Genomic DNA, 26,152 nt, shown 5'->3' on the forward strand with positions numbered 1-26,152 from the left:
CCTGCAGCTCTCCTGGGGGCTGGCCCTCTCCCTCTCTGCCCCTCCACTCTGCACTTCGGGCTCCAAAGGCATCGCCAAGCAAAAGCTGGCATCCTCTTCCACGAGCCCAGATTTGTTGTCGTTGTGCGTGTGTGTGTGTGTGTGTGTGTGTGTGTGTGTGTGTTTTGCAAGTCTGAGCAGATGTATCAGTGGGTGAGAGGGCATCCAACATTGGCCAGGAGGCAGAGGCAGCTGGCAGAGGGGCTCTTTTGAAGTCGCCTCGGAGCCATGATACTAGCACTGCTCGCAAGAGCTGAGGTTTATTGAGGATCTACTGTGCTTGTCACCCTGTTAGATGCTTTATTGAGAACACTTACTTCCGTTACTCCTCTCAACAACCCAGTGAGGTATGTATGTGCGACTGCTGTCCCCATTTAAGATGGAGGCTCAGAAAGTAGGTGAGAAGAGCCAGCTGTTTCTATCTTGTTAGGGGATCTTCCTAAATCCGGGCCTCCAGCCAGGACTGTGGGAGCCAGACCTGGTGAGGAGGAGCCTGGCCCAGGAAGAGGGGGTCTCAGGACAAAGCGGCTTCTTCAGCAGGCCCATGGCGCCACGGTCCCAGGCCCCGTCCGAAGGCTGGTCTTATGGTCTGTCCCCACCATACCCCTGGGTTAGAGGTGGTGCCAGCCCTGCTTTGCTCATGAAACTGGGTAGAGGAGGGTGGGGCAGGAGGCTGCCGTTTCCCTGTTTCCGGGTGGCTGACTTAGGTCCCCGACTCCTATGGTCGAGCAGGTGTCTGCACTGCAAAAGTGCCCTAGGGTCTCTCTTTCAGTGCCCCAGGGACCCAACTTTCTCTCTCCCTGCCCCAGGCCTGGGGCCCTTATCCCTCTCTCCACCCCCACATTCTGGCCAGCAGCCCCTGCTTGGCCACTCCCCATTTCTATGGCCTGAGCAGGAGGGCGGGGGCTGGGCACCTGGTACCCGGGTGTGTCTCTGCGCTTCCCACAGGTGGGCCAGCCCCCGCTGGTTGCTTTAGAGCTTGCCTCTCTCCTTTAGAGGGTGGGGGTCAATCGACAGTGTGAAGAGACCCTCCAGGACAGGCGTCTCTAGGCCTGTTTAGGAGAGTCGGGCAGGGGGAGTGGACCCAGTCTGGAGAGGGGCAGCTAGAACTCAGGCCAGCAAAGACTTTCTGTAGTGTCCAGATGAGCTGGTGGCACTAAGCCTGGGTCTCCCCTTCTTGGGGTCATAGTCCCCGCTCTACTCTCAGGCTCTGGGGGTGCTTAGGCCCAGGGCGAGCTTCGCAGAGGTGAGGCGCCTAATCTCGCTTGATGAGAGGATGCATCCTAACAGGGACCTTTTGGTGACAGCATTTCTGGTGTAGATTTGGGCAAGGGTGGGTGGGCATGGATGGGAGACGGTATCGCCCCAGAGAAGGGCCTACCCTCAGTTTGTGTGTTCAAGGAAAGATGCTGTGTGATGGGAAGGTTCTCAGCTACCCGGAGGCAGCTGACCTGGCCAGGTGAGCCAGGGAAGTGGGGAGGTACCTGCGCCAGCCTGACCCGGACCCTGCCCAGCCCTTGCTGACAGCCCCTCAGAGCTTTTGGGGTGCTATTCATCACCCACCTCCCTGCCTCTTCTGTGGTGGCAGGGCCTGTGCCACAGGCCTGGGATGTGTGGGGACCCTCCTTTCCAGGGGTCCTGGTGTTTAGTTAACCTCAGTTGCGGCCCTTGTCCCTGTTGGGCCTGGTCCCTTACTTTCCAGCCTGTGTGCACCCCGTGTCCCTCTTGGCACACTGGCATTGAGACGACAGGATGCGCTGTGCTGTCATGGCTCCTCATGTGCCCACCTCAGGCTTCTGCATGGATCTGGTCCTTGGTGTTGGCTGAGGGCGGCCTGCAGGGCCAGCAACTCTGCCTTCGTGAGCAAGGGTGGCCGGAACTTCCGCACGCCTTCAGAGGCACTGAGCATCCCTGAAGAGCCCCGGCCTGGCCAGCCCCACAGCTCCACAGATAGGAAGATGGAGCTTGGGGCTTCAGTGACATGTCCAAAGCCACCTGGTGTCCAGGTCAGGGAGGCCCACGTCCTCCAGCCTTGGGCTGCAATGTGCTGTGGCAGGTCCTGGCTGCAGGAGTGGGAAGTCGCGGGGTCCAGTGTGATAAGGTAGGTGATGGGAAGAGCTGCCGCTGCAGAGCCGACGCCTGTCCCTCAGCCTCCAATGCCCGCCCCGTCTCGGCCGTCTTCCTTGTGGTAACACCTGGGACGGGCTCTGTTAAGGTCTGTAAACAAGTCAAAAATAACACGTGGTATTTTGCCAGAGAAATGTTAAGAGTTCCTAAACAAGTCTGGATGGTGCCTGGCAAAATGCCAGAGGGAGTGGTTTGAGAAATAACAAAAGCGAGCCATTAAGTGTGGAGATTCCTTATTGGTTGACTGATGTATCTAGTTTATGCTAATTAGATAAGCTGTGCAAAATGTATAAATAGCTCTGTTGTCCTACAATAAACGGCTTCCATTCCGGCTGCATCAACGTGCACAAGTTATTCGTCACCCCCCGGTTATTATGCTGCAGATGGTGGACTGCGGCAGGGCTCCCAACCCATGAGCTGTTCTGCCTCTAGCCCTGAGGCCTGAAACTGATTTCTGAGCCATTGGCATCCTGGGGCCCTCCACGCCTCCTCCCTGACGACCCTGATGCTGGAGAACCCAGGAGGGACCTGGCCCCCCGGCCAGGGCAGGGCCTGCCCCTCTGCCATCCCTCCCAGGAGGCTGTGTGGCACTTGGGGAGCTGTTAAACAGCTCTGCTCAGCTCAGGCTCCACAGGGCTGGCCTGGCACATTGTCCTCGTCACTGAAGAATCTCAATATTTTAATAAATAAAGCTCTGGCTGATGCTCCTTCTCCTGTGGTTTCTTTTTAAGACACTGCTGTAGGGTCAGGGTTTAGGGTCCTTACAGTCATGCTGACAGCTGGCGGGGGGTGGGGCTCACTGTTTTCTTTCCATGGATGAGAAGATGGTGGAAGGAGATGAGCTACCTGCCTGAAGCCCGAAGGCCAGGACATGGTGGCCTGAGATTTGAACCCAGGACTGTAAGCCCTGCAGGCTTGGCTGGTGCTCCCCAGGCTCATGTGGTCTCCTCTGAGTGCCTCCTCCCCTCTCCTTGGCTTTTCTGCCTGAAGAGCAGGTGGCCCTCTGTAAGCCTCTAGGACCCTGGGATCTTCTTCAGGCCTAGACTTAGGCTGGGTTTATCTGCAGACACCATGGAGGAGTATAGGGGGCAGACAGGTCAGGGTAGGGGCCACTGGGCTGGGTGGGGGCCTGGGGGGACCTCACGGGGCTCGAGGACCAGAGTGAGTTGTCCGCCGTCCTCCAGGACTGGCTCCATTCGGACGCCCCCGGCGTGCTGGGCTCTGAGGTCTGCGGCTTCTCTGCACCTCCAACCTGGGCCCAGCCCCCACCCTCAGGCCACGTGGAGCCCAGCCATCCACTCTGCCCAGCTGGCAGCCACAGCAGATGCAGCCAGGCTGGGTTTGGGGCAGGGAGACAGGTTGGAGGAGCCGAGAGAGCCCGTTGCTGTGGAATGAAACGCGCCAGGCAGTTGGCATGATGGTTGGGAATCAGCACCCAGGCATTTGTGTCGTTGGTTTTAATTTCACTTAATTTTTGAATAAGGAATATGCTCCCGTGGGTTAAGGGAAGGCTGTATCTTGGCAAGTTTCCTTCTGCTCCTATCTCTGGCCATGTGGCTCCTTTCCCTAGAGGCACCCTGATTTCCTGCTCCTCTCTGGAGATGATCTAGACACACAGGCAGACATGTAGAGATAGTATTTTAAAATATGTGTTTGCATACTATCTGCAGAACCAAGTTTTACACATTGCTCTTTTTCATTTAACAGATCTTGGAGACTTGTATTAGGACACCAAGATTGTCCTCCTTTTTAAAATAAGGCTGGGTAGCATGCCATTCTGTAGCTGATGCATCATTTATATTTTTACTGAAACATAATTTAGAGAGAGCAAAATGTACAGCTCTTCACTGGGCACACGGTGACCATCTGCATATGGACACTCCATGTGATCACCACACAAGTAGGAAGAGCTCCCCCCGCCTCACAGACCCGCCCAGGCAACACCCCGGGAGGAAGCTCCCGTGACTGACTTCCACAGCCTACCTCGGTTCCTCATCTTTAAAACGGGAGTTCTGCAGAAAGTGGCCTCTCACAGGCCTTGGCGAGGACAACGCACGAGCCCAGGACGGTGCCTGGCACACGGTATGTACTCAGCAAAGATGTCAGTGTTCCTATAAACCAACCCCCGGTTGCCGCTGCTGTTCTCTTCCGCCAGCGCCAGTTTCTCTGTCATGAGTGGACAGGCGAGCACACGCTGTCTAGCCACAGAGACAGCCCCAGAGGGTCACTGTGAAAAGGCCAGACTGCTGAGTGAATGGCCCCATTGTCCCTGGGCTGAGTTCCCAGAGGCGGCAGGTGTGGTGTTGACCAGGCTGGGCTCTTTGGTGGGAGGTGACCATGGGCCCCTGACCAAGAGCTTGTCACACTTGGCAGTGACCCGCATTCCCTCTCCTTCCTCAGAGGGAAGAGGGGAAAGAGCCCCAGTTCAGCCCTGGGGCTGGGCAGGCGGTGCCCATAGACACCTGGCCCCCTCCACACTGGCCCCTGGGTCCTAATGTCGGGGTCTGGGGCTGCCTGTGGAGGTGCTCCTGAGCTGGCACCTCACAGTCGAGAGGCTGGGCGGACCAGGTAGGACCTGGTGAGAGAAGGGACATGGACCCTGGGCCCCTGCTTGGCCCTTCTCTCTCCTCAGCTGAGGTGCCATGGAACTCCCAGAGGCGGCCTGCCCTCAGGCTACTCAGACTCCAGGCCCCTCCCAGGAGGCAGGACGTGGTGGCAGACCGTGGTTGGGCGACGCACCTCTGTGCACTGCAGTCCGGGTCCAGCCGGCCTGCCCAGCTCTCTGGGATTCCTCAGAGGGCCCCGGGCAGCCCTGAATCTCTCTCCTGACCTTCCGGCCTCTGGTGCCTGCCTGTGGGCCAGCTCTGGCGGCTCCTGCCCTCCTCTCATCCCCTGCTTGCAAGGGCTGCGCCAGAGGGGTGTCCAGCCTTCTCAGCACCAGCCAGGGTCATGCAAAGTGTGGCCTGGGGCCGCAGGAGGCTGCAGGTGAGAGGTGAGGGAGCAGGAGGAGGGCGGGGTGGGGAGGGTGGGGTGGGTGGGGGTGGGGTCACGCTTTCCCAGGGCTTGAAGTATTTTTCTGTCACGGTTCAGAGGCCAGACTGGAGTTTGTGGCTGTTTCGGGCAGCCCATGTCCCAGAGTCTGGGCCGGCGTCTGGTGGCCTTTTAGAGTCCCAGGGCATGCCATGGAGTTGCTCCCTGGGTCCAGACACTGTCCCTCCCACTCCATCCCTGCCAGTTTGGGCACCTGCCCACAGGGCTTGGGGCAGGGACAGTCTCAGGCATCTCCCTGTCCCTTGCCAGGTTCAGAGCTGGGCTGTGGGCCTGCTCTGTGTGACCTGGTCCAGGACTGAGGCTCTGCGGGCAGCCGTAGCGGAGGGAGCCCAGGCTGCCAGCGCCCGTCCCCCAGGGCCGCCTCCTGCCATGGAAACCGGCTGCGGAGGCCTGGGAATCACCGGGGGGGGGGGGGGGGATTTTAATTGCGGCCCACGAGCCTGTTCTGTTGTCCACCCCCAACGCCCATCCAGCGCCTGGGAGATGCTGCTCTATCGCACTTTTATCTCAGATGCAGGGACTTGGGCCTGGTTTGCTCTAGGCCAGTCTGTGGCCTCCTCAGGACTCCGAGGTCAGACGTCTCAGGACTTGTAATGTGGGGAGGGGGTGGGATCCTGCTCAAGCTGGACCCCCACTCTGCCTCCATGCAGGGAGGTGCTGGGAGGCCCGGAAGCACCAGGTCTGGGAGAGCGCACCCAGATGTCCCAGCCTGGGCCTCCGAGTTCTCAGGCCACAGGCAGAGTGTGGCAAGGCCGCCCGCTGCTGGCCCTCCTTCCTCAGGGGAGGTGCGAACAGGCTCCTTCCTCAGGAGGAAGCGGACATCTGGCCTTCTCTGACCTCTCTTTCCTCCTGGGAACTTTGGGACTTGGCTGAGACTCACCTTGGCAAGATCCGGCTGGACCATGTGAGGCCAGAGGAAGGAAGGTGGGGCCTGGAGAAGGGGACCCTCCTCCCTCCCCAGGAGGACCATTCCTGCTTTCCCACCTACCCGGCCCAGAGTGGTCAGGAGCCCTGGGGAGCCTGGGCCAGCCTGGGCAGCAGGCACGGTGGGAGGGCCAGCAGCCTCCCACACCGTGGGAGGGTCTTGGCTACTTAGTCGCCCTTTACCCCCATCACAGGGGTTGCTGGCACTCTACTTCGTACAGGGATTTTGTTCTTTGACCCAGGTAGGGAACTTTCTGCTTGGGTGGCTAGAAGGAGAGACAGGGTAAAGGGACTGACGCCTCCTCCCCGGCCGGCCGCTGTGGCTTGGACTTGGAGCCAGGGGTTAGAGGCGGCAGCTGCCAGCAGGACAAGATGTTTGCAGTCTCTGGAGAATGCGTCACAGCATCTCCCCTGGTGTGCTGGGAAGACACCGCTCCCTCTGCTGCTGGCTGGGGGCCCTTCAAGTAGCTTCCTCTGCAATTTCTAGAGCGGGGGCAGAGAACATGACAGATGGCAGTGGTGACTGCAGGTGATGGGCTGTCTGGGAGCAGCACCATGTCCCTCCGAGGGATGCACAGAAGCCCTGTGGGTGGAGGAGTGAGGTAGCTTTTCAAGGGGCCTTGGCTGGAGGACCTGGAGGGGGAGGAAGCGGGCGGCGTGTCCATGTGGCCTTCTGAAACCATGAGCTGGCGAGGCCTGGCCATCTCTGGCTCAGAGAACGAGAGGGAAAATGGGCTGAGATGTTTCTGAGGACTCCTCAGTTCCCTCAAATACTTGTTTTATTTCAACCACAAAGAGATTCGAGTCCCTTAATTCATCCAGAATAGGAACCCATCTGGAACGGGGCACAGTTGGGGGACAGGGGTGTGTAGAGACCTTCTGCTCAGGAAGCTGGATACCAGCTGAAGGCTCAGCTTACCTCCTGTGAGGTCCTGGGTAAGTCACTTAGTCTCTCTGGGCCTCAGTGTCCTTATCCCTTTTATTTTGTGGTTCCGGGGATTGAACTCAGCGGCACTCTACCACTGAGCTACATCTCCAGATCTTTTAGGAATTATATTTTGAGACAGGGTCTCACTACATTTCCCAGGCTTGTGATCCTCCTGCCTCAGACTCAGCAGTAGCTGGGATTATACGTACCTGGGAGGAGAAAGATCTCCTGAGCCTAGTTGCCCATGCCCAGACTTTTCTTTTGCTACCAGGGAATAAACTCAGGGGTGCTCTGCCACTGAGCTGCAACCTCAGCCCTTTTTATTTTGGGACAAATATTTGCTAAGTCACTGAGGCTGGCCTTGGACTTGTGATCCTTCTGCCTTACCCTCTAGCATTGCTGGGATTACAGGAATTACCTGGTTCTGCCCAGGCTCTTGCCTGGAACTTTCTCTGCAGGTACTGGGGGCTCTGGGGCCTGAAGTCCAGCCACAGCCAGGAGCTGTTGTGAGCCTTGTCAGCATCCCTCATGAGACACGGGACATTGAGGATCGTGGAAGCAGATCTTAAATCAAAGCCTGAGCCATCAATCTCCAAGAACAGACTGAAATAACAAGGTGGGTGGCGCAGACCGCCACCACACGGACAGCCGAAAGATATTAAAAAGTCAGGCTCTCAGACCCCCAGATCCCTTAACAAATTTCCAAGTACCTGGGGGATCTGCATGCTGGGGGTGAAGAAGGATGTCTCAGTTTAGAGATTCCCAGCAGGGCCGGGGGACTCTATTTCTTCTGGGCAGCTGTTCCTTCCAGTAGGTGCCCCACTTGGGTCAGGATGCTGGAAAGTGGCTGGAGGGGAGTGGCCAGGCACGTGGAGCCAGCCAGCTGGGGTACGCCATGGCCTACAAGTTCTGCAGACCTGGGAAAGCTGCTTAGCCCCTTAGGCTCTCAGTTTCTTCATCTGTTAAGTGGGAACGGCAATACCCACTACATAGAGTTGTTTTGAAGGTTAAACAAAATAACCCACTCGATGAGAGCAGCACAGGGCGTGGCACATGGAGAGACCTTAGCCTTTACTATTGATCTTCCCCTACACCCCTAATACCGCCCCTGCCGGTTACTCTCCCAGCTCCCTGTTCTTTCCCATTTATGTCCCATCCACCCCTCCAGCTGCAGTTCACGCCCTCCTCCTTCAGGAAGCTCTTCCTGAGTGGCCCCCCAAGCCTCCTTCCTCCGACTTCCAAGGTTAGGTGGTTTTGTATTCAATCACATTTTCAGCGACTGTTCTCTGCTGCTTCACTGAGTGGAGCCCACACTCCCAGAGCACAAGGACTTTGCTTCTGTTTTCTCTCCCCTCACCTCCCTCTACAGCACCTGCCCTAGTGTGGTACACCCAGTAGGTGCTTAAAAAAAGTGCACGCTTATCATGTGGGAGATCCCAGGAAACTGGAACAGAATCCCAGTGTTCCTGAGACTGGCTCTTTTGTCTATTTTTAGAGTTTCAATGTTCTTAAAAAAAAAAAAAAAAAGGGTCCCCAATTCCAGTCCATCTTTACATTGCAGCCACACGGATCTTTTCATGTCAGCCAGATGCACGTTTCCCTCCTCTCCACCCGAAATACACCAGAATTTGAAAAATGAGGCGCTGGATCTGAGAGTGCGAGATAGAGAAAGCTCTCTAAACCCTGACTATTCTTGTCAGGCTGAAAACTTGGGGAGGGATTAGCGCTAGGTGAAAGGGAGGTTCTTACAGCTGAGCCTGGGGCTGTTACAGCCAGGATTTCTATGGAAGGACTGACATCAAGAGCTGCTTCTGGAAGGTCAGCACTCTTGTTAGGCATCAGGAACACTGCCACTCCAGGAGGGGGGGATGGTTGGTAGGGGGCAGCCGATCTGTTCACCTTGAAGTCAGGATGAGGGCTGGCCCCGCTGCCCTGGCTGCAGTGGCTGGACGCAGGCAGGCCGAGCCCAGCTGCACTGCTGCAGGCAGACACGTGGGGAGGGGCTATTAGCCGCTCCACGGGACTAGGCTGCCTGGTTCCCTGGCACTGGTGGGGGGAGGAGTTCATAATCATGAGTTTGCGATTGTGGCCAAGATAAGAGTTTATTGGTGTGGTGGGACACCCCGGGCAAGGACCTTCATGCCATCTGGTACTGATGCGTTGAGTCCCTGGTCCTCCAGAGAGGCACAGATGTCATGAGTCCCTATTGGTGAGCAAGTGATGTTTGTTCCCAGATACGCCAACGAGTCAATAGCAATGCTGTGCAATTATTAAGCACTCAGTGTGCCAGACATTGTGCTGGGCGCTTTACATCCATTTTACCACCTGGTGTTCATGGTAGCCCCATAAGATGAGAACCATCTTCTGATTGAGGAAACTGAGGCACAAAAGACCATCTCACTCACAAAAAGTCCCATGGCAGACTCCTCCAGCCTGGGAGGGAGCGGTGCTAGGCTGCTGTGGTGGGCCTGTGGACCCGGGGGGAGGCTGCCTCACATTCCTGGTTTTCAGCCTTCCCTGTGCGGAGTGACAGTCTATAGCTGGAAATAGGATTCAGGGAGAGTTCTGAGATGATGCAGATGGAAGTTGTTCGCTGCCTCACAGGATGGTCTCTTGGTTAGCACTGAGGAGCCTCAGAGGTTCAGCCAGCCAAGCCACTTGCCCATTCTTCAGATGGGGAAACAGGCCCAGGGGCTGGCCAGCCCGGGACTGTTGACAGACAGACAAGATGTTTCTCTGCCTGTTTACATTGCTTCTCCTCCACTCCCAGAGGTCGGGTGTCTGTTTGTCTTGTCACTGGCCAGTCCTTGATGCCCGTGTGGGCCCAACCTGCAAGCGATGCTCAGACAATATTTGTGCAGAGGAGGAAGGACCACAGAGCTCGGCTGCCACTGGTCTCCCTCACATGGGGCAGCAGTGGCTCCAAGAGAGCTCGCGGTAGACTGGTAGGAAGGGGACCGACAGAAGTGGAAGACACCTGCCAGCAAATGTCCCACTATGCCACCCACCTCTTGACCCTGCCAAACGGAACAGATGGAGCCAGGGAAGGACAGATGATGGAATAGGGGTTGTGCCACTGAAAGGTGGTTGGCTGCGGTTCTGGGTTCTGGGGTGTCTGTGTTGGCCAGGGACTCGGGAGAGGACCGCGGGGCCCTGGGCGGGGTTGGGGCTCCAGTCGGACTTTGGGGCTGGGGACGCTCAGGCAGAAGGCTTTGTCGGAGTAGAAATGAGCACCCTCCTGGGTGGGGTGGTAGGGGGAGAACGGGGCAGGGGTGCCAGGGCAGCAGCCCGCGCTGCCCGCCGTTCTCGAAGCTCTGGGGGTGGGGTGGGCGTGGCTGCCCGGCCCGCGGGTGGGGGTTGGCCCGGCTGCCGAGGGTGTCCCGAGCGCTCGGCTGGAGGGGGCGGGCGCGCCGAAGGGGTGGGGACGAGAAGGGGCGGGCGGCTCCGGGGGCGGGCGGCTCTGGGGGTGGAGCCGGGACCGCAGCGCCCGCCGATCGCCCGGCGCTGAAGCCGCCGTCGCCGCCGCCGCCGCCGCTGCCGCGGCTGCTCTGGGCTCGGGAACGCGAGGCAGCCAGGCGCTCGGGGAGGCTCCGGCGCCTGCGGCTGCTGCTCTCCTCCGGCGCCCGGGGCTGCGGCGCTCGGGGTCCGGGCCCCGGCCCTGCGCCCTCGGCCCCCTGCCCAGCTCGCGGCCCCGCGCCTAGCCCGGGAGAACGCCCTCCGCCTCTCGAGCCGCCCTGGGCTCGCGCCCCGGGCCATGAAGAGGGGCCCGTGAGGGGCGCGCGGAGGCGGAGGAAGAGGAGGGAGGAGGGAGGCCGAGGAGGAGGGCGCGGGAGGCGGAGGATGCCGCCGCCGCCGCCGCCGCCACCCGCGGGCCCCCGGCGAGCCTGACTCCGGAGCGGAGGATGGAGCCGGCGCTGGGCGCTGCAGCGGCTCTCGGCGCGCCCCCGACCAGGTATCGGCAGGGCCCCGCGGCCCCGGGGCGGGCGGGAGCGCACAGTCCGCCGCAGCAGCCAGGAGAGGCGCGGGCGCGGTGGGAGACGCCCCTCGGCTAGGGGACAGTCGCTACCGGCGGTGCGCGGAGGGGGAGGCGCGGGACGGCAGCGTGTTGGGAGCAGGAAGGGGCTTCTGGGGCTGGTGGCGGGTGAACGGTGAGCGCCGAGATCACCCCAGCCCTCGTCGGCCACATCTGGGGAGGACAGCAAACTTGAGACTCGGGCGGGCCCCGGAGGCGTCCGGATCCCTCCCGCTGCCGAGAGCACTCGGGGGCTGCTCCAGGCTCAGGGTCCCACACTCTGCCCTCCTCGCGGCTGCCCGGACTCCTCGAGACCCTGAGGTCCCCACGTCTGCTATAACTTTCCAAACCAGAGCTGCACCCGGAGGCAGGGGCTGCCTCCAGCTTCCTGTTCCTAGCCTTGGCCCTGCGCCCAGCCCCCGCAGCCCACCACCGTGCTGTGTGCGATGCGATGGGCCCTTTATGGGGCCCTAGCCGCGCGATGGTGCAGAGTCCAATAGCCCTCCCGCTCTTCCCTGGGTAGGGCTTTTCTCTAGGTAGGGGCCGGTGAGCTGCTCCTCCCAGGCTCCAGGGACTTGGTGCTTGCCTTCACAGCGCAGAGCTGCACTGGCCAGGATGCCAGGGGTTAAAAGGCCAAGCTACCTGAAGAGGCTGAGACCCTAGAGTCCTTCTAAGGTGGCACCTTGGCCTGACTCCAGATGCCACAGTGTGCCTGCTCCAGGCCTGCCCTTTCTCAAGATTAGGTTCCTCGGCTCTGGCGCTGATTTCTTCTGATGGACCTAAAAACTGCTTCTAAGCAGGAGGCTCCTAGGAGGGCTGCCTCTGGGGTGCGGGTTCCACATGGGCTTGGGCCCCTGACAGGGAGGTAGAGGCCTGGGCAGAGGAGGTGGCTGCCCAGTGAAGAGCAGAAATTCTGCCCAGCGTCTTTTGGAGGGCTGTTGGGAGCAGGGGCAGAGGGGACCTAGGATTCCTGACTGGGAGCAGAGCTGCTTTAGCAAGCCAAGGGCCAGTAGACAGGTGGGCCGAGTACCAGGTAGCTGTCTTCAGGGGCTCCTTAACCTCTCTGGGGGTGCTGGGTGGCTCAGGCAAGACCTCACCTGGGCAGGCAGTGCCCCTGCTCCAGCCTCAGCACCACATCACACACAGGGATCAGGATGACCCTGTTTCTCTCTCAAAGTGCTTTCACCGTCATGACTCACTCGCTGGATTCACCAGGGAGGTATCAAGCTTCCAGCCAGGTCCGTTCTCCTCCCTCCTGGGTCTTCAGGGAGCTGCTGGGGAAAGGAGGAGGCGGGCTTGCCCTTGGGGCTGAGACCCTGCAGGCCTGGAGCCTGGAGCTGCAAACTTTCACTGCCTGCCTGGTCTTTGGTGGGCAAGGGCCAAGGCCAGGCCACAGTGACGGGGAGGGGAGGGGACGGGTGTGCAAGTGTGAGGAAGCCTTTGCTGATTGTCCTCCCAGCCCTGCTGGGGCTTTGAAATCACTGTCCCCTTCCCCCTTCACTCAACACCCAGCCTCCTCATCTCCAAGCAGAGATGCTAGGGGAGGATCCCAGCTCCATTGCCCTCTTTCTGCAATACTTGGGATGCTCCGAACCGGCGCTTCCTTGGCATCCAGGGGAAGTCACGCTCCTCTCCACCCTGGCCCCCCAGCCTTCTCTGCCACAGAAGGCATCTAGGTCCCTCTGGGACCCCTTTCCCCACAGCACCCTGGCTCCAGAGGAAGCATGGTGCTGAGGGGCTCATTAGGCGTGTGTGTCAGCCTGCGCCAGAAGAGGGGCGCATCTGGGTTCCACTGAGTGCAGGGGTGCTCAGGTGCCAAGCGGTCGGTGAGGACCTGTGTGTGCCCCCCAGGTCCCTCTTGCCCCTGACCTGTCCACCCCCGCACTGTGGGTCTCCCTTTACTTTCCCAACTCCACTCTGCATCAGTAGGGAGGGAGTGTTTGATATTCATAATCTGGTTCAGAGAAGGTCCCGAAGCCCTGAGTCACTGTATGGTTTCCATGGAAACAGACTTGTTCGGAGGACTCGCTGTAGCGCGGCAGTGGTTGGGGGAGAAGGGAAACATATAGTAAAACCAGGCTCCACAAGTGTGGTGGTGGCAGTTGGACCAGCTCCCTTCTGTGGGCAAGACCAGGGTGGGTTGGCCTCCCTAGAGGAGGGGCTGCCTGTCCCCACCCACGCCCGAGGGCCCCCTCCAGAGCCGCCCAGCCGACAGGCTGCTGCTCCCCCTGTGAGCCTTCTGCCAAGCCTGATGGCTACTCTCTGTGCCTCAGTGTCCTCCTCTAGAAGGGGGACTGTAGGAGCCCTAGCTCTGGGGTCGTGAAGGTCAGATGCATTAAGAAGTGGAACACACCCAGGACAGTACCTAGTGGAGGCCATTGTTATTGTAGGTCCGGGATCACTTCCCGGGATCCTTCCCATGTCCCGGCGATGATCATGTCATCCCCTGGGCTGTGGAGAAGCCTCCCCTGGCAGCCTGTACCCACCCTGAGAGCCAGTCACCACACAGCAGTGCCTAGGGCTGGCGCGGTGCTCGGCGGCCCTGGATCTTGTTCAGACCCCACCTGTCCAGGAAGGAGCCTTGTGGGAACCAACTCTCCAGGTCCAGATGGACAGGTGCTTTCTACTTGAGCCCCTGGGGGAGGATGGTGGTGTCCCTGGTGTTGGGGCAGAAGGAAAGGGACAAAAGAGGCCCAGACAGAGACAGGGCCCTCTCTGACATAGCAAGGGGGCTGGGTGGGGCAGGCCACCTTCTCGCGCCCTTTCCAGGCTGTTCATCTAGCTGGAGGAGCATCCCCTTCCTGATGGTCACCCAAAGAGGAACCAGGGACTCCCCAGCAAGGCCTGAGGGTTGGATCTCTGTTTCTCACATGCTACCACCATGCTCTGTGGTCGGCCAGGTGCCGGCTGCAGCGGTGGGGCAGGGAGGTTTTCCCCAGCAGCACGGGGGGCCCAGCCAGTCTCTCCCCAGCCCCCGTCTCTCACTCAGCCCCCCATTGGCCTGCAGACTCCACCTCCTGCACGGTGGGCTTCAGCTCCAAGCTCCAGCTCGCTCCATCACCCGGCTGTCAGGGAGGCAGAGCACCCTGGGCATCAGCTGGCCCTGGCCCTTCCTCTGTGAACCAGAGGAGACACTGAGATTCCTGTTGTTGCCAGGAAGATTTGGGCAGATCTAAGCTAGCTGCAGCCTCTCCCAGCTCCACACTGGCCCTGGGTGGCCCCTCTCTCTTCCTGGGCTCTCCAAGTGGCTCCGGCTGCCACCCAGCAAACCCCCCCCCCCCCCCGCCAGCCCTCAGCTTCCTGCCAGGGTTCTGCCCCCAGGTCTCTCTGGACCGCTTTGCTGTCCTCACTGGTGTCCACGACACCTTCCAATTTAATATCCTCTGCAAATTTCATTAACGGACTGTTTACTCCCCTCTCTCAGGATCATTAATGAAGATGTTAGATAAGATGTGATCCAGTGCTCGCTCGCTCGGCGCCCTGCCCCCACTCCTGGACTCGCCTTCCAGCCCCCTCCCCCTGGACCCGCTTCCCCACCCAGGACCCTCGGGACCACCCCCTCCTTCTTTCAGGACCCATGACAAGTGCTTAGGGCCAGATCTGTTTGAATTAATTTGGTAGGATTACTCGAGGCGCTGTATCAAATGCTTTGCTAAAAATCAAGATATATTACCCTGCCTGCATTTCCCTCATCTACCAGTCTTGTAATTCTATCAAGAAAGCTATCAAGTTTGTCAGGCATGATTTGTTCTTTATAAATCCCCACGGTGCCGCGTGGGGCACAGGGTTCCCGCGTTTTCTAAATGTTTAGAGATCCCTTCTTTGTGTTTGCTTCTTGATTAGAGCTGGAAGCCCGTGGGCTGGGAGCAGGGGAAGGCTGTGTCCTTTGCGGGGATGGGGCGGGCAGCCGTGCCCACGGTCCCTTCTCTGGAGTCCGTGGTGTGGAGTTTTTAGGAGCGCTCCCTCAGTCCTGCAGGCACCAGGCACTCCAGGCTGGGCCCTGGGGAAGGCTGGTGTGTGGGGGTCTCTGATGCTTCCTTCAAGGATTCTGCGAGGGAGAGGAAATGACAGCGTCCGCTGCCACTGCCGTTCTGAGTGATTGCTGTGCCCGGTCACTTTGCTGAGAGCTTTCTGTGCTCCATCTCCTGTGAGTCCTGGGAGCCGGGGTGGCCGGCTCAGGGGCTCAGGGGCTCAGGGACTCCGGGTCTGGTGCCCGCTCCCTCTGCTGCACTCCTAGCCTTTCCCACGCGGGGTCAGGAGAGCCGAGTGGGTGTTCTGAGCGTCTCAGGAGGTGAGGACCTCAGGGTGGCGCCCCAGTTCCTGGGTTAGTTCTCACCCCGGCCCGTCTGAGCTGTCACTTAACCCTCCTGTGCAGTCGCTGCAGCCAGAGGACCCGAGGCTTCAGGCTGCGAGGGTCCACGGAGGGGAGGTGTGACAGTCCCTCCCAGGTGCCAGGCTCTGGGATAACGGCTGCCAGTTTATATTACTATGGGTGTCCCCATTGATGTCGGCAGAGGTGATCATCCTGCTGGCCTCGTGCCTGATGGGCGGAGCCTTGTCACTCAGGAAACAGAGGGGCCACAGGATGAGCCTGCCGGCAGCCTGGTGCAGGCATGTCCTTGGGACCAGCCTGGGCTGGTGGCAGGGTCTGGACCGAGGGAGCAGGGAGCCAGTGCTCCGGTCCAGACTGCGTCGGGCTGGTGGTCATAAGACATGCGCCTGCGCCCTCTTGGCTGGGGAGCTGGCCTTCCTGGCCTCCCTGGTCAGAGCCCGAGGCCTGAGTGGGGAGCAGGGCGTGTCTGGGCGGCTGCTCCTCAGTGGCTGTGCCTGTGACCACGTTTATTTGTGAGAGTCCTGAGCTTCAGCTGGGCAGTGGCGAGATGGCACAGACCCATCCACGGGCCAGGGAGGGCCACCAGCTGACTCCCAGGGACATGGTCCTTGGAGACGGCAGCAGCTGTTGGGTGAGCTGGCTCTGGGTTGGGGGGGGGAATGCCCAGGTCGAGAGGGCACCAGTGTGTCCTGGGGCCTTGGTGGCTCCCTTGGTCTTGGCTGTCCCTGCCCTCTCCTCTAGCATCTCAGGGTCGGGGGACACTCTCGCTCTCAGGCAAGTCCTCGGACTGAGGTGGAAGCAGGGCCCTGCTCCTGCGGGGACAGGCTCAGGCTCCTCCCCTGGGGAGCTGGTCATGGCACCTGGCAGGCGGTGAGCCGCCCTCAGTGGGAGCCAGGCCTGGGGACACCTCTGGGTGTTGGCACTGAAGCTCCCCTAGCCCCTCAGGCTCAGGTGGGTTCCAGTGTCCCAGCCTCCCCACCTCCAGCCCTCACCCCGCCGGGCCAGGTGAGCCTCCTGCAGGTGAGTGGACTCCGGGGATGCGGGACAGATGGCCCCTTCCCTGGCGGCCGGCCGCAGCTGGCTCTGGCTCCTGTGGATGTTTTCCGTCCCCGAGGCTGGGCGGCCGGGTGGCCCTGGTGTCCAGGAGGTGGGGCCTCGGTACTATTCCGACTCTGGCTGTGGCTGCTGGGTGGGTGGCAGTGGGGGGGACAGGAAACCAGGGCCTTTCCGCTGGCCCAGTGTTGGGGCAGAGCCCCGCCTACCACAGGCCGGCCTGGGACGGGGACTGGCCTCTGACTCATCCCTCCCCAGGAGCTGGGCACACACTGGGGCCTTGTCCTGGGGCTCGGAGGTCAGTCACTCTCCCCCCCGCTGGGGAAGCCCTCTCCAGGTCGGCCTTGGGACCCTGGCGCCCAGCTGGCCCGTGGCGGAAGGGCAGGACAGTGAGGTGCCCTCTGTTCCAGGGCCAGTGGGCGAGCTCTCTGCAGGCAGGACAGCCTGTCCCCAGCCACACACGCGGGGCCGCGGAGCACGCCCCGGCCGTGGTGCATCTTTTGCCCTCTGCTCCCACGATTCCGGGCCAGTACTGCCCGTCATGGGCCAGCAGCCCCCAAGACTTCCCCTCACGGCTCCTGCTTCAAGACCCTGCGCCCAGCGTCGTGTGGGTCTCACAGCCCAGAGGTCTGGGAGATTCGCGGGCTTTGTCTCACAGGGGGACAACCGAGTCCTGCAGAGGTTCCGGTCCTAGCTGAAGTCTAGCTAGAAAGCCACAGCAGCGAGACCCACACCCTGGCCCCAGTCTCAAGCAGGCTTGCGATGCCCAGGGGTGTCCCCAAGGACATCACCTGTGGACATGGGAGTGGCCCGCCCTGGGGACACAGAGCTCACAGCGCTCTGCTAATGGTGTAGAGTGGAAGACCCGCGGCTCTGTGGGCGAGCGTGCTGGGGACGGGTTGTGGGGCCCCGGTAGGCCTGCTGAGGACTGGACGGCACAGAGAAGGCCCCTCACTGCGCTGCAGCTGCGTTGGGCGTGGCTCCAGGGATCAGCACTGGAGGCCCAGAACCCCGGGGCAACAGGGGCCGAGGCCCGGCTCCGTTGGATTCCCTCTAGAAGGTCATGCGGGCTGAAGTACATGTTGGCATAGTGCCCACATTGAGGGTGCCCGAGGACTCAGTCCCATCAAACTTACCCTTGGGTTTTATTAGGTAGGCGATCTTGAGGCTGTGCCTCCTGGTGGTATATAGCTCTCTGGAGACCTACCATGAGCGGAATCAGGCTGGATTCAGTATCAGTCAGGAATAGCCAGATGTTTCTTGACGCATGCTTTAATCTTTATCTCACAGATCTAGCAAACATGTAAATGAGGCATTTCCCTTTTCCCATCAACTGCCAGGAAGCTCTGGCCCCTATATGTAGCCCATAAGTCATTTGGTCCTTCCTTCCTTCCTTCCTTCCTTCCTTCCTTCCTTCCTTCCTTCCTTCCTTCCTTCCTTCCTTCCTCCCTTTCTTCCCTTCCTCCCTTCCTTCCCTTCCTTCTTTCTTCTTTTCTTTCTTGCAGTGCTAGGGATGGAACTCAGGGCCTCAAGTGCTCTACCACTGAGCTCCGTCCCCAGCTGCTGTCACTTGGCTCTTTGTATGCTGCCCTTATTCCAGGTTCTTTCAGACTTTCAACACCCTTGTTTTTCTCCTGCACTTCATTTTGTCACCTCATTTTCCTCTGGGAGGAGAAAACCTTGCTGTTCTATGTGTTTTTAGCCCTAACTAAACAAACATCTACGGCGGAGCCGCACTGCTGGCTGCTGCAGGCCTGGGATTGAGCGCTGCCCCTCCCTCCGGCTCCCCCTGCCTGGTTCCTGGCACCCCAGAGCCTCGGGACTCCCTCCACCCAGCTCCTGAGTCTGGGCAGAAGGGGGCGGGTAGCTTCTTTCCTCTCTGCTCCCCCTGGATTTGGTGACATGTTTTGGGGAGGAGCTGGGAAGGGTGTCATGTCCGAGGGAAGCCTTAGCTGCCCCCACAGCCCTCGGGCCCCCTGGAGGTCCTGCTCTAACCCAGGAGACTCCAGCCACTGCTGTCCCTGGTCCTCCCATCCCCCACCCCCAGAGGGAGAGCCCAATGCTAGGGACAGGTGGTGGCCTCAACCAGGTGCCTTGGAAATGGGGGAGGGGAGGACAACTGGCAGTACCCTGGGCAGGAGAGCAGGCACCAGGAGGTGCCAGGGCTAGGTTTTAGTGTCCCACCCTGTCACCAGTCTCTTCTTCAGCTCTTGCATTGGGTGACTTCACTTTGTCCCCAAGATTAATAGGTTGAGCCAAAAGCTTGGTGCGAATGTGCCCCCCTCCATCGTCTGACTGTCCCAGGTACGAGTGTCCCCCACCCAGCCCCCGGAGGTCCGAGCTGGTGGTGGGTCCTGCACCGTGTCTTCTGGCCAGAGCTTTCCTGACCCTACGCCGGGCCCTGTCCTCACGTCACCTAAGCCCATCTGTGGGGCCTGCTTGCTGCAGTCAGTTGGAGAGAAGACCCCAGGGCAGCGGCTGGCTCTGAGGAAGGAGAGCCCAGGCCTGGGCTGCAGGAGGCCCGGGGAGCTTCCAGTTGGGTGCAGAACTGTGGGTGCAGATGGTGTTTCCTGGGGTGAGGGATTGCATTTTTAAGGGGCCAGTGGCCCAGGGAAGGTGAGGAGCAGTGCTTTGGTGCCCGGAGCAGGAAGGGAGGCCACAGCTCTCTGTCGACCAACGGCTCTGGTTCTTGGGGACAGATCAGGCTGAGGGGGTGGGGACAGACGCAGCTCGGGGTTCTTCTGGAAGGTGACTGGACTTTTCCCCTGCTGACGGGCGATCCCTGTCTGCTGTGACGGTGGCCCTGCCTGGCCCTGGGAATGCAGTGGGGGACTTCTGAGCGGACAGAACCCCACGGTCAGAGCCGGGAGTCCTCCGGTCACTGGGCTTATGGAAAAACCCAGGCACAGAGGGGCCAGGGAACCAAGGTCACTCAGCAGCCAGGGAAAGGCAGAGGCTGTGTGATGCTCCTGCGGGTGACATTGAGTTCAGTGTCCCTTCCCTGCGGGGGTGGTGGGGGATGAGGTAGCGCAGCCTGTCCAGGCTTGCCTCTGGGAGTGCATCTGAGGAAGAGGGGCTGCCTCGGGCAGGGACATGCCTCGGTCACACCTCTCCGCCTCCTGCAACATCACCTCCCCTGGTGGCACCTCGCCTCAGGCTGCAGCCAGCCCCCAGGAAGGCAGGCCACAGCAGGGCCCCAGTTCAAGTGCAGGGCTAGGAGGCTGCACTTCGGGACTTGGCCACTAGAGGGCAGCAGGAAGGCCACTGCGGGACTCTGCATAGTTCCCCGGCAGGGAGGGGGTCTGGGAAGGAGGGTTGGTATAGAGGTCGGTCTCACTGTCACTGTCAGTCCCTGTGGGCTGCAGGGTGATTCCCCAAGAAGCAGGTGTTAGTGAGGATACTTTTAACGGCTTCATTGGGTGTAACCCTGCGCCAGGCACAGCACTAACTCATTGGTCCCACAGCAGCCTTCTCATAAGTATCTCCATTTTGCAGGTGAGAAAACAGAGGCACAGAGAGGTTAAGGAATCTATCCACATTCCCACAGCTGGTAAGTGCCTGAGCTGGGACATGGAGCTGGTCCCAGAACCCAGCTCCCAACCACGAACCATTACATTTGAATGTCCGACACTGACGCAATTCGTTCAATTCTTCTGATTGGTTGGAAGGTGGTCACACCTTCTTTATAGATGGGGACACTGGGGCTCACGGCAGCTGGTGAATCGCCCACATGTCCATACCCACTGAGGGGCAGACCTAGGCCGACCTGGCTCCTGGCGAGCCCTGAGCTCCCGATTAGCTTTGTGATGTGCAGTCCTCCCCTCCCGCTGCCCCCCTTGGGATTCGGCTGACTCTGAAGTCTGAGCTTCCTCCTGGGCGTGGGGGTCACCCCCTCCTTTGCCTTAACAGAGAGAACAGACTCTGGGCTCCTCTGCCTAGGCTTTGACCAGCTGGAGCTGGAGGGAGCCCATGCCAGAGGCGGCTGGAGCCCAGGAAGGAGCCCCGAGCTCACAATGTGGCCTGGAGGACGAGAGCGTTGAGGGCTCTTTCAGTGGCCAATGCTCCCTTGGGAACCACAGGACCTGGCCCCGGGTCCTCTGGTTTCCAGGACAGATGCCTGCAGCATACCAAGGAGGCTTGGCCAGCACGGGGCTGGCTCTGCCAGGCTGGCAGGGGAGCCGGGCACTTCCAGGAGGGCCTGGCTCCCCACCTTCCATTCCCATGCCCTGGCTTTGCCCTCCCTGGGAGGCTGGGCATGGCCTGTGACTGGGACGCTCCCCTCCGGTGCCCAGCACTGGCCTTCAGCTCTCTGGTGGGGTGTGGAGATGTGGGGCAAGATGGCCAGATGCTGCTCTTGGAAGACCCTCGGGGTACGTTCTGTCTTTGGCACCGGAACTCTAGGTTTGCGGAAGAGTCTCAAGGGGGGTGAAGTCTGGGGGGCATCAGGGAGTGGATCCAGGGGGTGGATTTGAGCGTGGACTTCAGAGCATGGCCTGCCCCTTCCGAGGTGTGAACTTGGGGAAGTTATTTCACCCTGAGGGGCCGCAGCTTCCTTCTCTATAAAGTGGGTTGTGCTGGGGAGAGTGCAGCTTGGGAGGAGGGTCACGGGTGCCCACAAGTGCTGGCCCTGCCTGGGGCCGTCTCCCCAGTCCTCCCTGGAACGGTGCCTGGCCACCCTGGAGAGCTGGCAGGTGTCTGTGGAACGGCTCTGCCGCTGAAGAGCGGGCCCCAGTGACCCGGGACTCAGTGGCCCAGCCGCCCGCCCGCACATCGTGAAAGGCGCTCACATTTGTCCGGGGTTACTTGGGCCGAGGACCCCCGGGCCTGGCACCTCAGCGGGCCCACTGCCATCTCAGCCCAGGCCCTGCCCCCTCCAAGGCAACCGACTGCTGTGGCTCCTCTCCTTTCTTGGGACACAAAGCCGGTGGTGAGAGCCCAGCGCACTGGCCTAAGCCTGACTGAGGGACCCAGGCCTCTGCTATTCCTTAATGGCTGAAGTGGCTTTTCCGTAGTCTTTGAGACTTAGTTTCTCCATCCGAACAATGGGAACGAGGACCCTCCCCTCCCAGGGGGTTTGTGAGGAATCACCCGGACCAGAAGGTGGATGTGCTTGGCAGCTCTGGGAAATGAGCATGCGCTTGCCCTGCTCCCAAAGGAGTCGCGCCGAACAGCAGGGTGTGGCGGGGGGGATCTTTGCCCTGAGTCCACCCGTGACCGTGAACAGATGAAGGGCAGTCAGACAGTAATGGAAAGAATGTGCTCAGAGCCTCGGCAGTCAATCTGCTCCCCCTTCTAGTGCCCAGCCCCTCTCGTGCCAGTCCACAAATGGGCTGGGGACATTAATCAAATGCGTGTTTGAAGGCCAAGTGTGTTTAAGCTGGAGGAACAGAAGTCAAGCCTCCTGGGAGGGCCATGGGGGGGGGGTGCTGGGAGACCTCCGGGCGTGAGCTCGCACCTGTTCTGTGGGCTGACACTGCACCTGCCGGGTACAGGGCCTCGCACTTCCCAGGTGCTCCACAGATGCCAACTGAGGGATCCCGGGTTTTGGTGTTTTCACTGGGACCTGGGTCAAGGTCCGGAACGCCGCCTAGTCCAGTTCTGCTTTTGAGTTTCAGAGGCTGCTCCTCTCCGTGTGGTGGAAGAACAGCCCTTCCTGGAGCTGCCATTTGATGCAGAGGCCTGAGGCGAACCCCTGCCCCATCCCTCCCTGACAAATTCTGGGAGCCAGTCGAATTTCAAAAGGTCAGACTTGTCTGTTGATTTCCAGCGCAGAACCAATCCGGGCTGTGCTGGGGCTCAGTCCATGAGGCCGGCAGCTCACCAGCTCCCTGTCCCCCAGGGCCCTGGTGTGAGCAGAGGGTAGAGGGTGGGTGAGGTAGGTGAAGGGGTGGGGTGCCGGGGTCTAGACCCCAGGGATTAGATGGCACTGGTTGGCTGAGACCCTGGTATCAATGATAAATATAGGGGAAAAGCAGCGCCTTTATTGCCTGACTGGGGGCAGACTGTGGGACATAAGGCATAGGAGAGGGGGACACTGGGAGCCCAACCCCATCCTCAGAATGCCCACCCTCTCTCTTCTTGTAGTCCGCTGGCCACAGGGCCCGTGCGCAGGCTGGGACCTCTGACCACAGCCAGCTGAGCCTGGGAACACGGGCAGCCGCGGACCGCCCAGCCTGGAGCAGCCGTCTTTGGTAAGTGTTGGGCCCCCCCCCCCCCCCCCCCCCCCCCCCCCCGTCACTGGCTCCAGGAGCCCCAGCACTCTCTCTGGGGCTGGGGGCTGAGCTGGCCTCCCTGGGGGCACCTGCAAGATGCTTGGGGAAGCCTGGGCCCTTTCTGCTTCCCATGGCTCCTTCCGGTTCCCCTTCTGTGAACAGAGAGGCTAAGGGACTAAGGGTAGAGGCTCTGGGTGACCAGCGTGGAGGAGCCCGGCCTGTCTCCTCGGGCTAAGATCTTCTTGGCAGTCCACTCTGGTAGTGAGGCCCATGGCCACCAGCAGACCCCAGATCCTGGAGAGGGCTGTTTCTCAGCAGCTCTGGGACCCCTCCCTCTGTTTCAAGCCAGTTGACTCCAGGGCACTTTAGGAGCCCAGAAATCACATCTGGAGATGGCTGGGCACCTGCGTCCGCCACGCCTGTCTCCCCTAGCAGGGACAAGCTGCTGGAGAGCACAGCACAGAGAAAGGACGCCCACCTGGGGGAGGGGGCACCAGCTCATGGGGCTGGGGAACCGTGTTGGTGGCCAGGCAATGCCAGCAGGGTGTCAGGAGTGGCAGGGTGTGGCCTGAGGCCTCCTAAGTGTAGGGGTTGGGCCCCTTCAAGGAGCCCAGAGTTCAAGGCCGGAGGCTTCGGCAGCCATCTCTGGGTGGGATCTTGGGCTCCAGGTTGGGTAGATCCCTGAAGGTCCTGCGGGTCCCTCACAGAACGGCAAAGGCTAGCTGCTTGGGCCATAGGGCTGCGGATGTGTGTGAGAGAGGGAGATGGATGTCCCTGGGCCCCTGGAGGCCCCTGGCTACGGGAGGTGCCTGACCAGGCCGTCTTTGTTCCCAGACCCCGACCCTCGGATTAGCAGCCCCATGAAGGTGGCCAGCCATGCAATGTTCCTGGAAGGCCGTCCTCCTCCTCGCGCTGGCCTCCATAGCCATCCAGTACACCGCCATCCGCACCTTCACCGCCAAGTCCTTCCACACCTGCCCCGGGCTGGCTGAGGCGGGGCTGGCCGAGCGGCTGTGCGAGGAGGGTCCCACCTTCACCTATAACCTCTCCCGAAAGACCCACATCCTCATCCTGGCCACCACGCGCAGCGGCTCGTCCTTCGTGGGCCAGCTCTTCAACCAGCACCTGGACGTCTTCTACCTGTTCGAGCCCCTCTACCACGTCCAGAACACGCTCATCCCGCGCTTCACCCAGGGCAAGAGCCCCGCAGACCGGAGGGTCATGCTGGGTGCCAGCCGGGACCTCCTGAGGAGCCTCTACGACTGCGACCTCTACTTCCTGGAGAACTACATCAAGCCGCCCCCGGTCAACCACACCACCGACAGGATCTTCCGCCGCGGGGCCAGCAGGGTCCTCTGCTCCCGTCCCGTGTGCGACCCTCCGGGGGCTCCCGACCTGGTCCTGGAAGAGGGGGACTGCGTGCGCAAGTGCGGCCTGCTGAACCTGACCGTGGCCGCCGAGGCCTGTCGCGAGCGCAGCCACGTGGCCATCAAGACTGTGCGCGTGCCCGAGGTGAACGACCTGCGGGCTCTGGTGGAAGACCCCCGGTTGAACCTCAAGGTCATCCAGCTGGTCCGCGACCCTCGGGGGATTCTAGCGTCACGGAGCGAGACCTTCCGCGACACGTACCGGCTGTGGCGGCTCTGGTACGGCACGGGCAGGAAGCCCTACAACCTGGACGTCACGCAGCTGACCACCGTGTGCGAGGACTTCTCCAATTCCGTGTCCACCGGCCTCATGCGGCCCTCCTGGCTCAAGGGCAAGTACATGCTGGTGCGCTACGAGGACCTGGCCAGGAACCCCATGAAGAAGACCGAGGAGATCTATGGGTTCCTGGGGATCCCCCTGGACGGCCACGTGGCCCGCTGGATCCAGAACAACACGCGGGGCGACCCCGCCTTGGGCAAGCACAAATACGGCACCGTGCGCAACTCGGCGGCCACCGCCGAGAAGTGGCGCTTCCGCCTCTCGTATGACATTGTGGCCTTCGCCCAGAACGCCTGCCAGCACGTGCTGGCCCAGCTGGGCTACAAGAAGGCCGCCTCGGAGGAGGAGCTCAAGAACCCGGCCATCAGCCTGGTGGAGGAGCGGGACTTCGGCCCCTTCTCGTGACACGGCGTGACACGGCGCGGGGCGCGGGCGCCGGGTTTGCTAAAGGGACCGTTTTAACTGTTGCCTTATTCCCCACCCCCACCCCGTCTTCGTGTCCTTCCCGCCCCCTGCCCGCCCGCCCCCTTCTGCCTTTTTGTCTCCGATATTTGCACTACTCGTCTGGGACGGGAACCGGGCAGAGGGCGCACGTGAAGTGGGGTCCGCCACCCCCCCCATTCCGACACTCGGAGGTTGGGTCTCCTGGGGACGGGGACGATGTTTACAGCGCCCCGCGCACACATTCACGCACGCACATGGGCCCACCAGGAGAGGCACCCAACACACGACTTCTCAAGTTTTTTGGAATGAATGAGTGGTTGGGGGATGGTAGTTTTTGCACTGTTTCACTTCTACCAGGTAAGAGGATGAAAACGGAAGGACCCCTCTCTCGAACTTCGGAAAGGGGTCTGTCCCTCCCGGTCCCTGCTTCCTGGCCCTGGCCCTCTTCCTCCCATAGGACAGAGAACGCCCCCCTCCTGCCCGCCCTCGCCTGTCGGTGAGCAGGTTTTACTGTGAGGTGAACGTGGACGTCGTTTATTTTTTCCAGTCTGTGGTGATGCTGTCTGTCTGTCTGAGTCTTGTAGCTGCCCCTGGACCAGTGATGGCTGATGAATCTTTTAAGTTTCTGATTGATCTTGGGGTCCATTGTGATATTTCTTTGTGCCAAAAAAAAAAAAAAAAGAGTGAATCAAGTTTGCTAAATGAACATTGAAATGCTTTATCTGTGTTTTCTGTAAATAAAAGTGTGCAGTAATAGCTGGGCCTGACGGTGGGGTCTCGTGATTGGCTGAGAGCAGCTGGGCCGGGTCTGGGTGTTCCTGGCTTTGGGGAGAAGGTTGGTTATTAAGTGACAAGTCTTCCTTTTAGGACTCTTGTTATGCTTTACCCTGATTCCACTGAGTTCCCCGTGTCATTCTCTTTCTGTACCTCAGAGCCAGACATGACCAAAATGTGCAACAGGTGGCATGGCTTGGTGGGAGAGAGGTGAGCACGGGGTTCCGGGACCCTGTGCCAGATGTTCCCCCTTTGGTTGGCGGGTCTGGGGCCAAGGTCGCTGGGTAGGGGGAATGATCAAGCGGTGGGGTGGCTCTGGGCAGTGGCTGCTTGGTATTTAACAACAGGGGCAGGGTCACTGGTCTCTACAAAGTGGAATGTCCGCTGTGCTTACATCTTAGCAATCTAGCAAGTTCCTCCAGCAGAATCCTCAGCTCTTACTGCAAGAAAGTAGCTGATCTCCGGGGAGAGGCTGGAGGTTGGTTTTCCTGGTTGGGACCGTGGGAGCTCCTGATGATGAGGTGGCTCCAGGGGTCCTGGGCAGACAG

At 60.5% G+C, this 26,152-nt stretch overlaps 1 protein-coding gene and 1 long non-coding RNA gene across 15 annotated transcripts; one reads left to right on the top strand and one right to left on the bottom strand.

Annotated features, from left to right (window-relative positions):
• Positions 1–271: 271 nt before the first annotated feature.
• Positions 272–7,235, bottom strand: LOC144377039 (uncharacterized). Of its 2 annotated transcripts, XR_013437593.1 has the most exons (3): positions 6,098–7,231; positions 4,150–4,393; positions 272–2,256 (listed from the first exon to the last, which is right to left on the bottom strand). It is a non-coding gene; the product is annotated as an uncharacterized LOC144377039 (long non-coding RNA). The 2 variants fall into 2 exon arrangements; XR_013437594.1 differs by lacking the exon at positions 4,150–4,393 and having other exon boundaries at positions 6,098–7,235.
• On the top strand, positions 4,897–25,591 carry Chst1 (carbohydrate sulfotransferase 1). Of its 13 annotated transcripts, XM_078046153.1 has the most exons (8): positions 4,897–5,151; positions 6,026–6,121; positions 6,336–6,383; positions 7,502–7,685; positions 19,963–20,017; positions 22,077–22,209; positions 22,552–22,658; positions 23,514–25,591. In XM_078046153.1, the coding sequence occupies exon 8, from the start codon at positions 23,556–23,558 to the stop codon at positions 24,789–24,791; it is 1,236 nt and encodes a 411-aa protein (XP_077902279.1). In that variant the 5' UTR covers positions 4,897–5,151; positions 6,026–6,121; positions 6,336–6,383; positions 7,502–7,685; positions 19,963–20,017; positions 22,077–22,209; positions 22,552–22,658; positions 23,514–23,555; the 3' UTR covers positions 24,792–25,591. The 13 variants fall into 13 exon arrangements, with proteins under 13 accessions (XP_077902279.1, XP_077902278.1, XP_077902281.1 ...); XM_078046152.1 differs by lacking the exon at positions 6,336–6,383 and having other exon boundaries at positions 6,026–6,141; XM_078046155.1 differs by lacking the exons at positions 6,026–6,121; positions 6,336–6,383 and having other exon boundaries at positions 4,897–5,158.
• The last annotated feature ends 561 nt before the right edge of the window (positions 25,592–26,152 follow it).

This window comes from Ictidomys tridecemlineatus, chromosome 4 (assembly GCF_052094955.1).
Source record: "Ictidomys tridecemlineatus isolate mIctTri1 chromosome 4, mIctTri1.hap1, whole genome shotgun sequence".
NCBI lineage: Eukaryota > Metazoa > Chordata > Mammalia > Rodentia > Sciuridae > Ictidomys > Ictidomys tridecemlineatus.